The sequence below is a fragment of the Aptenodytes forsteri genome, unplaced genomic scaffold (assembly GCF_000699145.1).
Source record: "Aptenodytes forsteri isolate BGI_AS27 unplaced genomic scaffold, ASM69914v1 Scaffold69, whole genome shotgun sequence".
Lineage (NCBI taxonomy): Eukaryota > Metazoa > Chordata > Aves > Sphenisciformes > Spheniscidae > Aptenodytes > Aptenodytes forsteri.
The window spans coordinates 73341-89935 of NW_008795885.1; the positions used below are offsets into that span (position 1 = coordinate 73341).

General features: G+C 39.1%; 1 protein-coding gene across 1 annotated transcript in view; it reads left to right on the top strand.

Moving 5' to 3' along the window:
* Nucleotides 1-14120: 14120 nt before the first annotated feature.
* The window catches only part of SNX24 (sorting nexin 24), a 49391-nt gene continuing 46916 nt past the window's right edge, over nucleotides 14121-16595 (top strand). The window contains exons 1-2 of the mRNA XM_009284156.1: nucleotides 14121-14205; nucleotides 15486-15650. Coding sequence (XP_009282431.1) covers nucleotides 15618-15650 — 33 coding nt within the window. The 5' untranslated portion in view covers nucleotides 14121-14205; nucleotides 15486-15617. The remainder of the gene's footprint in view (nucleotides 14206-15485; nucleotides 15651-16595) is intronic.

The following is a 16595-nucleotide window of genomic DNA, read 5'->3' on the forward strand; positions in this document are numbered from 1 at the left end:
GGTGACACATCTTGGAGGAAGACTTTTTTGAAACCCAACGTATTGGGCAGTATGTACATAAAGCAACAACTGTCCAAAAGTATTCAAGTCCTAGGTTTTTTCTGAAATTATTTTATAACTATTATCTTGTCACTGTAAACTACAGTAATACTTTATATCTTCCTGTAAGACCACTACAAATCCTGTCAGTCTTTACCGTCAGAAATGTTACGTTCAGTTTTAGTAGGGCGTTACAATTTCATGTAGAAATAATGGTCAAGATCTTACAATGCTAAATATAGGAATAAGAAAATGTCACCCTTTTAACACTAGCAGTTTTTACCTACACATTTTAATGAACTGGTTCGCTCTATTTTCTGTGATCTTAAAGAATAATTAGAGGATTTTGTTCTACTTAAAAATCCTCCACTGGTTTCATTCAGTATTTGTTAGTAATTGCAGTGATTAAGAAGTTTTGAGGAAAAACAACTTTTTTCCTTTTATGTATTTCAAGAATACCTGAAGTATGAATGCTATTTGATGATTTTTCAGTTATGTAGTGTCAACGTATGCCAAAAACACTGGCTAGAGCAAAATTCTGCAGTGGTTCATGGTTTTGCAGGTTAATGTCTTTTTTGAGACTTTTCTTCTCTGATGAGGTAGAGGAGCAAAGAGATACTCTTCACTGAGAGTCTCTGTGCTCAGGTAGAAAAATCAATACTGCATTTTGTGGAATAGCTCTTCTATTTCCTCCTCCACTTTAATATACCCTGGAAGGAGGAGTTGGGAAATGTTGGATCTATGTGTAGAACAATAGTGGTCCCTGCAGCAATACAACTTCTCATGTTAAATCAGCCAGATGCCAGCACCAGCAGTGCGTGGAAGAGCTGACTTTTTGAGATACTTGGGCTTGTGTGTGCAGTTGCCAGGTTTGGTGGTGGCATTTTTTGGTTTTTTGTTGGTTTTTTTCCCCACATTTTACATGCAATCCTTGTTAAAAAGCCTTCCTGACAAAATCAGGAAGAAGTGAGTAAGTGCCAAGGTTAGTTTCTCATGTCCTGAAATAGGGACCTGTGCAACATCATGCGAGGTGGGATGCGTTTGCTGTCTGCGTGCGTGTAAGCAAGTTGTATGTCTCTGTTCTGCATCCGCTGGTTCTCTGAGGGCTTGGGCTTTTAACCTCAGGCTTCTGAATTGTGCCCAGGTGGGATGCTCTAAGTAGGTTTTCCTAGGAAAAAGCATGAAATAAGTTGTTGAGCATTGCAGAAGCACTTGGATTTTAGATCTAAAGTTTCCAAAGTGACCATTTTGATGTTACCGTTTGCCTTAATCTCAAGGCCATACTTTCTGTACATACGGTTTTCCTGCCTTTTTAAATGTTTTTTAGTTCTTACATGGAAAGAGCCCCTAAGGACGTCATCCTTCTCTTATTTGTTCCCATGACACTGTCAGTCCCGCATGCTGAGCTGAGCAGACACTCAGTGGGGAAGAGTAGCGTATGCACAAGTAAGCATGTGCAGGGATACTGGGTTGCATTACGTGAAAAGTTTAAATGACACTATGAGTACTTAAATTCACAACCATTGTTTCTTAACCATTTCCCCTTTTTCTACTTTTTACCCCTGAGCAGACGACTGGGAATGAAGGGAAGGGAATATATCATTTGGATAGGTACTACCCCAGACATACAATGAGTGGACATGGAGCTTTTAGGTCCCTAATATAGTCCTCTAGACTAAGAGATGCCTGAGTTTTTATCATCCAGCTGCCCCACCAGCAGTGGAAAGAGGGAGAGGGATACCATGTGTTACCAATGGGTTTTCACAGCAAGCAGATGCAGTGACATACGCTTCTGATTCATACATGACAAAATCTTGCGTTCCCTTCAATGTTACAGGAGCTGGAGTACTTTAGACTAAAAGCCCCTTCTTGGGCTCTTCCTTGGCCTGCTTATTTTAATGGTAACGCAGTATGGTCTTTTCAGGTATTGTTCCCCTTTGCCATAGCATAGATTCCTGTCCAGCATCTCTTTCTTACAAAAACTTAAAAACATCCTCCAATCTTTTTTCTGCTCCCTAACATCATAGCGGCTCCTGAACCATAGAGGAGTATTCTGTAGGCCTGAAATTTGCCCTGACTTTGTGGAGATGCCATAAACTTCCAGTCAGTATGGACGTGCTGTAAAAATAACAGAGCATCAGCAGTGCTGATACCATTCGAAAACCTACGTTATGCACATACTCTGTGCAAAGTTTTGTTTGGAGTTAGGCTTTTTTCCAGAAGTTTATGGGTTGGCCAAATTTGCCTCCCAGCTGTCTTCCTGGTCTTCTTGTCCACATCTTGGGGGAATTTTTGTGAAATGGTTTGGGTTTTGTTTTGGGTTGGGTTTGGGATTTTTGATTGGGTTTTTTGGCATGAGTAAAGTAAAATATATTTTTCTTTAAGTATGTGTTTGGACTGTCTCAGCTGTAACTTTCTAAAAATACTTGCTGTCTGAATCACATACCTGGTATGGAAAATCTAAGCCCAAAAATTAAAGGTTGGCAAAACTATAAGTAACTGAGAACAGTCTTGTAATGGAAAATATTAGATTATTCTAATTACTCCTAACACTGCCATTAACTCCTATAATATATTTTATTAAATTAACTCCATCTCAGGTCCTTTTGAAATGTTATTGAGATGTTAATTAAAAATAGCAGTAGTTTGTGTGTGAGCTGCAACATGAAACAGGAAGGTAGAGAATCAACTGATGCAAGGTGAATGTCCCTTCATTACCCCTTCAGATTTCTCACCTGTGAAAAACATAGGTGGGTGCAAGAAAAGGTAAGTAGGGGCAGAGGCTGTACAGAAAGGTGAGCAGTTGCTTGCTGAGGCAGTTGGAGATAAGATGGCATCTCATACACTTATAGGATAAGGTAAGTTGCATTTTCTCTGCCCTGTAAATAAAGAAGTGGCACTTTCTGTAAGTACATAGAAGAATCAACTTTTGCTGCAACTAAGAACTTAAAGTAAACTAAGCAAAGTTTACATTCTTTCTGCAGGGAGGCACTGAAGACTCACAATAATAGAGCCTTTGTAACAAAAAAATATTTCAAGAAGTTATTTATGGCAGTATTTTGTGTGAATAGAAATAGCAAAAGTTTTTCTGTTCAGTACAAAAGGTGAGAACCAGGAAAATGCCAAGATTCGATGGGGTTTACATAGGGGAGTGAAGTTTTCACTAAGTTCATAATAAGGCAAAAAAAATTTGGATCCTCAGAATGAGGGAAGGAGTGATATCTGTGACAGTATCACATTGTATCTGTAGTGACTTCTTATTGCTATCTGTCATTTTTTTCTTGATAGAACTTTCAAATTTGTCCAAGTGAATTTAGGGGTTTAAGTCTGTATGTATTTAAATAGGGGACTTGGTATCTTCAGGTGATGAACATCTAGAGTTTTCTAGTACAGTAAATGAAGATTTCTTTTACACCCAAGAACCAGGACATGAAACATGACTCTCAAATTTCAGCTAAAAATGAGTATATGGATATTGTTTCCTCACAGTTCTGTGTTTAGGAATCTACTAGCTTTTTTACTGAAGGGTTCAAGCCAAGTTAGTTCTTTGGTAGTCTGTGCTTGGCTGTGTCTTTAATTTTTTTCTTCTTTGAGGAAAAGACAGTCACAGATTTTTAGACCTGTGAATGATACTTTTTGACTCTGATGCTTCTAGTCAACATTTGAAGAGATTGGCATGTTGTGTTATCTTCAGTTCAAGCGACAGTCAGCAATTAAACATTTAGCACAATTTTCAATCATCCGTTGCCTGTCGCTTTGTTTGCAATATGCATACTTTTATTTCCACATTTCCAGCATCAGACTCAATTTAGAACTTATTTAAAATCTTTCTGAAATGTGTTGGATACATAATACTTTATCTGGCTGAATACATGTGCAGGCATGTAATTACTCGATGTTTGCCTCACTATCTTCCAAGTGATTGAGAGACCAGTTGCAAATTAACATAATTCTCACTGAATCAATTTTCATTGTCTTTGAAATGATAAATATTTAATTGTACAACCAGTGTTCTCTGATAGGTTATTCAATCTTGTACTGCAAAATTGCTAATAGGATACTTTAATTATATATATTATCCTGGATATTGGTTTGTATTAGTATTTCTACTGCCTTTGAACCTATACAATATGTTGACATAATTGCACTGGATGTAGTCTCCATAAACAGTTTAGATGTTGCCTTTTCTCAGACATGGGTGTTTGAGTCAAATTCTGTGCTGCCTTTGCTCTTCCACTGATGCCAATACAGTTCTGCCTGAAGTGTCTGTGATTCAGCTATTTGCTGTGTTTTATACTGTAACTCTAAGGGAAGCAAATTAGGAAATATTTTTCTCTCTTCCCTATGTTCTTCCCTTGTGTTCAAGTGAAATCCAAACCCTGCATCGCTCTGAACTTCACACTCACCCTGCTCCCTTTTGTGGGATGCCTGCACCTTGCTGACTGCAGCTCCCACAGACGTACCTGGGATAGAGCCAGGCTGGCGCCCTTGGCACTGAGCTTTGTCCAGACTTCGCCACGAGTTTTGCAGCTTGTGGTGCCCATGCTGCTGCTACTGTTATGCTGCCAGTAGTGCCTGAACTAGTTTAAATATGGCTCAGGAATATCTGTGTTCACTGTGACCACCAAGTCAACTACCACATAAATGCTCTGTTAGTCACAGCATGTAAATTCAGAAGCTTAAAAACTTAAATCTTAATTTGGGCACAATATTTTATTATTTTTGGGTGTTGTTTGTGATAGCTGCTCTTGCATTTTCTTAGTAGTTGTGCTGAGTTTGTCGCTTCCATTCTCTCCACCTTCGTTACACATGAAGAACCATCTGGTTTTCTGCAGTTGGATGTATTGATAACCACATCCTGGTAGCCTGTTTCGGGTCTTTTTTCAGTCACAGCTGGCTTAGTCCAGTAAGAAATGAAACTGCCTTATAGCTATTTGAGCTTATTTCTTTGTCCCACTTTGAATTACCATTCGAAAGAGATTAACCTGGCAAGGGAAACCATTAGTGAGCAGGATGGCATTCTTTGATAAATTGATACGATGACTCTTTCAGAAACGAGTGCTGATGTTTGAAACAGTGCTGTCAGTTGCATGTAAGAATAATGCAGATGGCAGGCAATAGCAGAGGTAATTAGGTTTCCATTTTGGAAGGCAGACCAATGCTAATTTAGTGAAAGTTTGGATGAGTTAACTCCTTCCTTTCGGAAGTGCCTGAAAATGTTGCAGGCATCCTGACTGCTCATCTTCGTTATTAACAGAATAGCGTTTGAATCTTCCATTTTGGGGCTGAAGACAGGCTAATCCCAATATTTAAATGTAATATATGAAGGATCTTTGCTAAGCTGCACAGACATTTAGAAAAGGAACCTCCTTTGACTACTGCTCTTGAAAAATGATTCGGATGAACTACTTATTTGACAGGTAAAGAGGAGCAGAGACTTCTCAGATGGATTACTGCAGAGACTCTAATAAGAAAAGATGCAAGGTGGATATACAGTATTTCTTTCTGCTGGTATTTACTCACCATGAAGAATGTGGAGCTGATTTTTAATAGCTTGTGTGTACTCTAACTTGACTAAATACTGTTGTGTTTCATGTTCATATGTGTTTAGTTAGTCACTAGCAGAGGAAAAAGCTAAATTCACATACCTTGGTAGACATACCATGGAATATGAGACAGTACAAAGCCAGCTCCTTTGAAATGTAATGCTCATCACCCTGCTGTGTGTATACTTTTTTAATGTGTTCTTTGACACCATTTGACATTTTTGTTTGTAAACAAAACATCTGTGCTTTGGAGGTCTTAGGTGGCCCAGGTGTTCTCCAGACAGCAAATACAAGTGCAAACAAAGTAACATGAACTTAAAGTTTCTAGAAAAAACTTCATCTTGTGTCTATCTTTTTGCAAAAAGGAGTTTATTGCAGCTAGTTAGCTGCAATATGGAGATACTTTCATTGTGGTTAGGAGCTGTGTCCTGCCTTGAGAAGTGAGAGGACTCTTTATAGACTCTCCAGATAAAATAGCAAAGGATTTTGTGACAAAATAGAGGAGTCCTTATATTTCATTAAACTTAGAATTCATGTTTGCTGTAAATATACTTTTGCCATCAGTTATTTTTTGCAATATTCAATTTTATCCTAATGTACTATTTCTATTGGAAAGTTCATCTTTTCCATATAAAGCCTCATGGGTGTTCTATTAGCTGAACACTTCCAATAAGAGACGTTGAGATGATCCAGATGGACAAATAGAGCAGAGCAGGCTAATTTTTTTGTCTGTGTAACTGTAGACATTAGCATGTGTTAGGAACTTTTTCCTTTTTCAGTAAAAGATCAACACATTTTTCCTTAAGTTTGATTCTAAGGAAGTTAGCCAAATAGGTGACCACAGTGACAAGATTTTAAAAGGGTGTCTTCTGTGTAACAGTTGTGCCCTGCAGAGCTAATAAAGAAAAATACCAAAAGCAAGTCAGATCTCGTAGCTTCTTGGTTTGGTTACAAATTAGATTTCCATAGTCAGTGTTTCGCTGGCAAGGGAGAGGTTTTTTAGCTTGGAAAGCCAAGCAAGTTATTTTTCAGGAAATGACCGAGAAGTTCCTATGGGATTTTATGAACCATGTGTTTGGAAAAGATTGGTTTAAAGAGAGTTGAAAAAATCAGAAAACTACTTACTCTTATATGTCAGCTACTCTTTCATTCAACAGTGACAGCTCCGTAGAAGCCTCCCTCGAGCTTCCCATGTTGTAGGAATTACAAAACTGTCTGACTGGGTTGCAGTATGAATTGTTTTACTACCTCTTCCTCTAAACCCTAAGAAATATGACACTTCTTAAAGGCCACCTTCAGAAAGAATTCCCCCGAGTCCTATGCACACCTTTTGTATGTAATTCCTACCAACACGGTGCCATTTTATGAGTGGAGGAGGCCCATACTGCAAAAGAGAGTAGGAGAGGGAATATCCTTAATTATTTTGTAGTATTGGTGGGAAAGACAAACTGCATGCTGAAAGGTTCTCAAAGAGACTGTAGGCTGGTTTAGGTGGGTACTGGTACCAGTAACACTGCTAAGTGTTAATGAAGAGACAGCTTTTTCAGTAAATAAATGGCTGAAGGTTACATAAAATTAGTAAGGAGACATTTTAAGTAGGAGCCACGTTTATGAGAACATGTGCTTGTGATTGTTCTTAGGTACACATCTTTTTTTTTAGTAATGAATGTCCAAGTTAGATTGCAGTAACATGAGATTTAACAGAAGGAGTCAGCGAAACAACATCCTTGTCCTCTCATTGGGTTTATGTCACAATAGAAAATCTATTTATTGTATTATAAAAACAGTAAGGCTGCTTCTCCAGGCCAGGAGAGGTAACTGCTTCACACAGGCTGGAGCTGTTGGGAATATTCTCTGGAAATCCTGCAGTGAACGTTTCACTTCTCTGACATGGTCTTTCTCCTTCACAGACTCTGGACAAAGCAATGTCATAATTGCATAATGTCAAGCCTTGATTTCCATAGTTAATGAAACTATGTACTTTTTTCCTTGTGCTGTAACTTAATATTATACATTGTAATTGGGACTAAGTAAAACAGTCTGATTTCATATAACAGACATGACAGTGCTTGGGGTGGGGGAAAGGGGCTGTTTGTGGGTCCAACCCAACTTTCAACCTGACTTTAGGTAAGATAAGTGCATCTTGTAATGGATAGTGTAATGGATCTGAATCTTTTTGGGGCCCTTCAGTAAAAGTGAACACTTGTGTTGAGCAGAGCTGTACCAGTGGAAGTCGAAGCACAGGCACAACAAGCAGTTGCCCGGGTCAGCAGGAAGGTGGAGGTAGCTGTGGGCCCATTGCCTCCCTGTGAGGACTGGTGCTTCAAAAGTCTGCACTAGCTGAGCTGCCCGTCTGCAGCTCCTGCTTTCTGCCTGCTCTCGTGGCCATCAGGAAAAAAGGTTCAGTACATGTGAGGACTGCTACTAGGAAGGACGGATGACTCTCAGCTCTGTCCCTGTTCATCTTCCCCTCCAATACTCTGATTACTCTCAGTTTCTAATACCTAATCTTTCGCTTCTTTTCCTTTACTGCCTCTTACAGCCACGTTCATCCCTTCTTAGGGCCCCAGAAAAACCAAAAGGATCAAACTGAGCTCTTCAGGGCTGTTCTTCTTTCTTTACTGTGCCCCAACTTGTTTCCCAGTTCTGCAGCAGGAAGGGGGCCCTTTTCTTACAGGAAAACCATGCAGGAGCTTGTGTAGGGGCTGCTTGTGTAGGGTGGGGAGAGCAATTGCTACAGGGAGGAGGCAAAGATGTGACTATAAGCAACCTACCTAAGAGGGTCTTAAGTCTCAGCAAGTGGGCATGGTGGGGGTAACACAAAGTCAACAGGTACAAGACAGGGGAGAACTAGAACTGAGGGGAATGTGGCTGGAGAGGAGGGAAAAAGGGAGATTTCCCTCGCCTCATGCCTCCGTGACCTATATCAGCCTGTCTCTGCACCCTTGAGCTGCCCTGTACCCACTGCAGAACTGAGTTTTGCTGCCCCCCCTTCCAAAGGATGAAGTCAGAATAAGTTAATTTGTTTTCATTTGGGGGATAGCGAGATTCAGTTTTATCAAGGCTGCTATGAAGTTTGAGTTGGCTCTGAATACTGTCCTCATCTCCGCCTCTGCTGTGGAGGGCATTCAGAAGTATGGAGCATTGCCATGAGGCACTTAAGCCCTGAGATACCAAATTGCTGCTGCAGCTACATGCAGCTCTGGTTACTGCCACCACCCAGCTGCTCTTAGTGATTCTGTGGACTATCATTTTCCCCCGGATCAGTTGGATGGGAATAGGTTTAAAGTCATCTTTTGATCTCTACTATATGCCATGGTCTTGTTCTAGTCCTAGTACAACTGAGACAGAAAATGTGCCATTGTCTGAACAATAATGAAACACTAAACACGTGGAAATCCTGTTAGTGTTTCATGAACCGTAGCTGTCATTTCATTTGCTCTGGAATTCCTTCCATATGGCCATGACAAAGGTTTAAGGTTGAGTTTCTTGACACTTTGAATGCATTAGCTATTCCTCAGACAAAAATCTGTCAAGCATACTGAAGCATCTAAAGGGATGTATTTATTTCTGTAAGTAATATATTAAATAGAATTAGTGTTGGTAAGTTTGGTCTTGAGAGAGAAAAGCACAGTACTAGAATTTTGTGGGGTTTTCTTTCCTGGTGAATGTTAGACAAATGTATCTGTTTTTTGTAAACTTCTCTTTTTCTGCTTCTGGTTTTTGTATCTCCTCATTCTAAACAAGGCTGCCCCAAATCTCTTTCTCAACTGTAATTTCTCAGAAGTTTATATACTTTGCAATTCATTTTTCCATGTATATACACAATATGATAGTATTAATTTACCATAATTATAAACTGTGTAGTTAATGTAGTTTCCATGCGTGAATATAAAAGTGCGACCTGTGTATTTCTTATGTAACAGAAAACCAAGCTGAGAAGTTACTATTCTCGTTAGTTTTCCTCCCTACTCCTGGTCATGTCTGTCATTCTTGTCTGTGTTTTTTGTTAAACTGATCATTCTGGGTTTTTTTGAAACAACGTTACTGGAGCTGTGTATTTTCGCATCAAATTATCAGATAAAAGATGTCCTTTTGTATTCAGTGTAAGCATTTGACATAGGTAAGAACTGAAGGAGGGCAATATCAGTGTTATTTACCACACAGTTCTTGATGTGCATTTACAACACTGGTGGGCTTACAGGAAGTCATGGGTGGTTCTTGTATGTCTTATTGGTTCCTATTTTCTTCCACTTGTGCTTTCTGTCTTGGAAATTCACAGTGATAGAGTACCAATTGTTTGCCCAGTTTGTCCAGTTCCTGCAGCAAGAAGAGAAATTTAAGTATTCTTGAAAATTGTGGAAAAGGATCATTCAGTTAGAGGTTTGCTAACGATCAGAAACGGATAAATTCAGGAAAATGGCAAAATTAGGCATACTTGCTAACAATAAGAAATGAAGAAAATGGTTTCCAAGATCTGAATATAATCCATATCATTGGAACAAAGTGGAGGCAAAGAAGAGAGACAAAAAAGGTTGTGGTTTTTTTTTTTTTTTAAATCATATGTAAATCTGTTTTATAGTCAGACCTGAAAGTTTTTACTATCTTATTAATGGAAACTTTAGGAATTCTTCTTGAAGAGTTTCCTTCACAGGTTTGATGGTTATGAATTGCAGTGGCAGATCTGCAATTCTGCTAGGCAAAAGGTCGACATTATTCATACTGATACCAAATCCAAAGGTATTTGTCCTATACATCACTTATGTGGGTTAAGTTCTGTTGGAAGAATGCTTTTAATGGATAATGATCTTCTGGCTTTGTGCAAACATCGTTGATAACTGTTAAATCATAGTAAATCTGTTTTATAGTCAGACCTGAAAGTTTTTACTATCTTATTAATGGAAACTTTAGGAATTCTTCTTGAAGAGTTTCCTTCACAGGTTTGATGGTTATGAATTGCAGTGGCAGATCTGCAATTCTGCTAGGCAAAAGGTCGACATTATTCATACTGATACCAAATCCAAAGGTATTTGTCCTATACATCACTTATGTGGGTTAAGTTCTGTTGGAAGAATGCTTTTAATGGATAATGATCTTCTGGCTTTGTGCAAACATCGTTGATAACTGTTGTGGTAGTAACCAAGAAAGGTGAATCATTCCTAGTTTCAGAGTACTCGTAAAGAGTTTTCTAATTGGTGTCTTCATATCTATGGTCCCTTGTGTCCTAGTCAGGATGAACTGCAAATCTTTCAGTGCAGTGTAATTTCTGGTATTTCAATGACTATGGGGAAAGCATTTTACTTGTCTTATTCAGTGATTAATTGTTGCATTTTTCATTTAACTAACTGTCACTTATAAAAAGTCATATGTCTTTTCAGAGTTATCTGTTCATAGAACATGAACATTTTTACAAGAAAAGTAATTTCCTTGCAGTGTTGCACTTTTTCCCCCATAGTTCTTCCGTCTTTATTTTGGCACTTTCATCTATGTTCACCAGTTTCCTTACATTGTTTTTCTGTCAGGGCCTGCAATTGCTCAGTTAAATTTGTGTGAGATTTGTCTATAGCTATTTTGAATCCATGAAGAGATTCTCTCTCATAAGCTAATGTATCTTTCTGTCTTTCACACAAAGCCATGTCGTTACATGAAATAGTGGCACAGAAACTCACTTCTGTGCTTTTAGTTTGCTCTTGTGAATTGTGATCTGGTAAACAGTGAGGAGGCAAACCTGGAATTTATGCTGTCTAAATAAAGTCATTTAATAATTTGAAGTTCATAAGCACAATATGTGTTATTTCACTTACTTGCATTTCTGCTTTATAAGTTACTTTGTTAATCAATTTAATATTTAGGTTTACATTAAACAAAAACATTTACAGAATTTCCACTTATTTACCACAAATTGCTTTACATTTCTGAAATATAGGTGCCACAGTGAGTAGATTAGAAATGCCATTTGCAGGGTTTTGTTTTCAGACACTGATTTTCAACGTCATGCATAGCAGATCTATTGTTCAGCATTGCAAATTTTAGATGGCTACTAAAGCTGGATCCAAGGGCTCTGGACGGTAGGAGGCAAAGTTAAAGCCTCTATACTGGTACAAACAGTTGAGGGTGTAAAGGTAGGAGATTTGTGGTTTTGGAAGTGATGTCAGTATGCACGGGAAGCTGTGGTTCTCTCTTCTCACATCTTCTGTGAAAGTGACCGGCAAATATATTCTCTAGTGTCATCTTGTTAGCAAAAATTATGCAAACAGTAATTAAAACTTTGCTAAGATTAAAAAGGAGGCTGAATAAATGCTGCATGCTTTTTGGTGTTCTGAACCCATTTCTGTAATTCCTTAACCAGTGATGAAACACAGAACAAAATAGATACAGGCTTTGAAAAGAAGGTCTGCAGAGGGATTTATATTTCCTTTCTTCCCCATATTCCAACTATTCTCCTTTATGAAATGACAGGTTTATAGACTTCAGAGGGAAAGACGTTTCTCTGAAGCTGCGCATATATCACTAAAACCAAAATGGGACTGCACAAGCCAAGCCATGATTCACAAGAAAGTTACCTGTCAAGGGAGTGCTTATAGCTGAGGCTGGAGCCCCTTAGACTTCTCCAAATTGCTTGGCAAACCCTGTAGCCAACAAAAGTGCTAAACTAACAGTGAAGGAGAGGCTCTTAGCTGACTGAGGTGTAAGTGGGTGTTATGAGTTGCTCGTAATTGCTGGAGATTTACTATCAAGTTAATTCAAAACTGTTGCAACACCTTAACTAGTGACTCACGGTCACTTCTAACTTAACTAGTTTCATATTCTGTTATCCATTCTTCCCACCAAGGCATCCTTCAAACTCCTTCAATGCAGTGGCTTTCCTGTACAATCCAAAGCATTTTGTTCCTTGCAGAACTATTTCTTTCATACACTGTGTAGAATATAAGATGTAAATAATGCTTTCCTCTCATACAATTAGGATGTTAACTCTCAACTAAAGAAAAAAGCCTACATTGATTTTTCTTTCCATGTGATTCTTTTTACAACTCTGAACTTACAACATATTCTTAAGGGTGCCTTGGAGTTTTTTCACATGTAGAGGAAAATTGTTTAATAGCCAATAGCTGTTCTCCCAAAATAGTCTAAATGGGGGGTGGGGGGGGAATCAATGCACCCAAATAAGGTCATCTGCTCACAGTGATTAGGACACAGAAATAGTCCTTTTCAAGAGGTAGAATGTAGCACAAGTTATTTTGATGGATTACAACGATCTGAACTAATTTTGGTAATGTAAACATTGGTGTGAAATCACTGCAGTCCCATCCATACTGCATTCAAACAAAGGTAGACACATTTCAGTCTGGATTAAATAAAATGCTGTCTGTTTCTAATGTGGTTTGGCTAGCCGGTGAAAACCATAGCATTTTGACCTGTTTGAAAGGCAGGTTCTAGTGGACAATGGAAAGTGTTTATCCAGCATGGTTTCCATACGTTTGCTCTGATCAATGCTAGCTGGGCATGTTGTGACAGAAACCCCTTTTTTCTTTATTCAGGCATAAACACTGTTTGCAAATTTATTTCAAAGAACTTTTTATTTGGCCTAAGTCTTGGGTCTTGATGTAATCATCTGTCCTGAACACCGTATCTCATTGTCCTGGAAATAATTATTTCCAGCATTTTCTGAGCAAAACAGAAAACAAAGAACTCCTAGATAGACCAGGCACCTTTTCTGTGTTGCTTTACTGCTGATCTTGTCTTCATTTAACAGACCATGTTTTCCTGAGTACTTCAAAATATTTCTCATCACTTGCCCTCAGAACTGACCCGGTGACCTGAGAATCAAGAAAATGTCATGTTAGTGACTACTAATTAGTGGATCCAGAGAGCTTCTTCTCCTGGCCTTTCAACCTTCCAGAGGCAGCAACAAAAGCTGTCACGTATCATACAAAGAAAACGAGCATTTGCCATGTTTGGTTGGGTTTTTTTTTTCCTAGGATGTAGATAGTAGCAGAAGCTCAATTGAGACTGCAGATGAATTTGTAGGTTAGGATGAAATTAACCTACGATACAGTGTTTGCATTTATTTCTCCTTTTCCATGCATAACATACTGCATCAGTTATCCAGTTCTTACTGAGCATGTGTGAGTGTGTTAGTATGCTGTATTGTAAGAGGGAAAAAGAATGAATTTTTATTTCTTTTCTCTCTTTTTTTTTTTTGTTCTTACCATCCTTTGTTTTAATCTTTTTTTTTTAACTACTTCAAAATGTATTAAATATTTCTGAAAAGGAATATTTTAATGCTTATCTTTTAATGTACAGTATACAGTCCAAGCTTAACTTGTCTTTTTGTATGTTTGTTGAACAAACTTGTTAACAGAAGATGCAGCCATACTTCCCATTAATCACTGTTGTACTTCTGTGCCTTGTGAATTGTCATGGGTTTTTGGGACCACCTACTGGAATGACCGTGGTAAAATGTGCAGTCGCAGCCATGTTACAGAACTGTTTGTGCAAGTACATTAATCTCCTTTTTATTATTTATAATTTTCAGGTCTTTAAAATAGAGGTGCTAATGAGTGGAAGGAAACATTTTGTGGAGAAGAGGTATAGTGAATTCCATGCACTTCATAAAAAGGTAGTGATCTCTTTCTTTATAAGATGTAACTTTGTTTTGGCTAAGTTGTGATGTTTTCTTCTCTCTTGAAATTGTTACTAAACATGGTTTATCTTAAATACATCTTGTGATGCATATCTCTGGAAATGAGTTCCCAACTAACTCAGTTTCTTCTCTGTTTTGTGGAAAGGGATGACGACTTCTCAGATGTTAACTCTCCTTTTATTTTTTATTTTTGTTTACATGCTGTATTGCTAAAATGCTGTCTGTAGTATGTTTTTTTTCTTCTTGTAAAATCACAAAGTAAGACACATTCCTATAGCAAATAAATATGGTTTTAGTTGTTATCCCATTAGGCAAATAATTTGTTAGTTCTATAAATTGTATTGCTAACCTGCTATATGTAAAGCTGAGGAAACAACTTGTATACACTAGGAAACTAGACGTGAAAAAGACCATCTCACTCCTCTGCTCTTCATACAATGAATGTGATATAAAATATCTGCTAAGCTTGTCTGCTGAATCATCTTACTGATATATAGAAGGGAATTCAGTACTTTCAAGGTTGGTTATCCACTAATTGTTCTTTAAATTGTTTTGATCATTGTTAAAGGAAAGGTATGATTTCTCCTCTCCAGGCTGAACTGGATGCTGCTATATAGTTGTGCAGCTGAAAGGCAAGTTTTACATTTTTTCTGCCTTATGGAGGCCAAGTATTGTGAAAGAGGATTCTGGGAAAGCATTACAGCCCATTGCCCACAGTGGGGCTGCAATGAAGAGCTTCAGTCTTTCGTTTCTAGGACTTGGGTCAACTGAACATTTGTTGGTTTGTAGCTCTCAGTGGCAGTGGACTGTGTGCACACTCAACTGCTTTGACTGGTGCTGCTTGCCTTAAGGATGGAAAAGCTTCCTCTGCAAACAGCAGAGAAGAGCATGGGCATTTGCAGCTCTTGCCACTGCAGTGTCAGAGGAGCTTACCCACACCAGCATGTTTGCTGGTGGCCCTGAATCAGCTCAGGAATCATCTCATTCAGGGAAGAAGCATTATCCTTGTGGCAGAGAGGATGGATTTTGCCAGCCTTATATGGTGTATGGATATAAGCAAACTTGGGTCAACAAGAGGCAAGTATTGACCCATCTGTGTGTTGGCCCCCAAAAGTCCAAAGAACAAGAATATATTTTGTTTTACTGCACTGTAATTAAGATGTGCTAGTATTTCTTGCCTTTTTGCTTCTTGGCCCAGTTGTGGTATCAGCTGCCACTTTTTAATACTCATTTCCTTGTTTATTGTTTTAATTCAGATATGTCGCAGATATTTTCCCCCTTGTGTTCACATTGAATATGATACCACATGAGCGACAGTGTCAGAATCAGTAGTACAACTCGCTCACCCACCACCAAGCCTTGCAACACATGTGTGCTTCATTTTACACATGAGAATAATCCTGCAATTGAAAGTAAAGCAGGTGAGTATAGATAATAAAACTAAGTAAGTTAGGAAACATTAAGAGGGGAAAATCAGGATTTATATGCTTAAAACGCACCCTACCCAAGTAGACTGTCTCCTGTAGTTAGAATACGATAGGATAGGATAGAATATTTTCAATTGCAAGGGACCTACAATGATCATCTAGTCCAATTGCCTGACGCCTTCAGGGCTGACCAAAAGTTAAAGCATGTTATTAAGGGCATTATCCAAATGCCCCTTAAACACTGACAGGCTTGGGGCATCGACCACCTCTCTAGGAAGCCTGTTCCGGTGTTTGACCGCCCTCTTGGTAAAGAAATGCTTCCTAATGTCCAGTCTAAACCTCCCCTGATGCAGCTTTGAACCGTGCCCATGCATCCTGTCACAGGATCCCAGGGAGAAGAGCTCAGCACCTCCCTCTCCACTTCCCCCCCTCAGGAAGCTGTAGAGAGCAATGAGGTCGCCCCTCAGCCTCCTTTTCCCCAAACTGGACAAACCCAGCGTCCTGAGCCGCTCCTCAGAGGACGTTCCTTCCAGCCCTTCTACCAGCTTTGTTGCCCTCCTCTGGATGCATTCGAGTACCCTCACATTCTTTTTAAATTGTGGGGCCCAGAACTGCACACAGTGCTCAAGGTGAGGCTGCACCAACGCTGAATACAGCGGGATAATCACCTCTCTTGACCGGCTGGCTATGCTGGGTTTGATGCACCCCAGGGTGCAGTTTGCCCTCTTGGCTGCCAGGGCACACTGCTGACTCGTATTGAGCCTGCTGTTGACCAGCACCCCCAGATCCCTTCCTGCAGGGCTGCTCTCCAGCCACTCCTCTCCCAATTTATATGTGCCTGGCATTACTCCGTCCTACGTGCAGGATCCGGCATTTGGACTTGTTAAACTTCATGCCATTAATCATTGCCCAATGCTCCAATCTATCTAGATCCCTCTG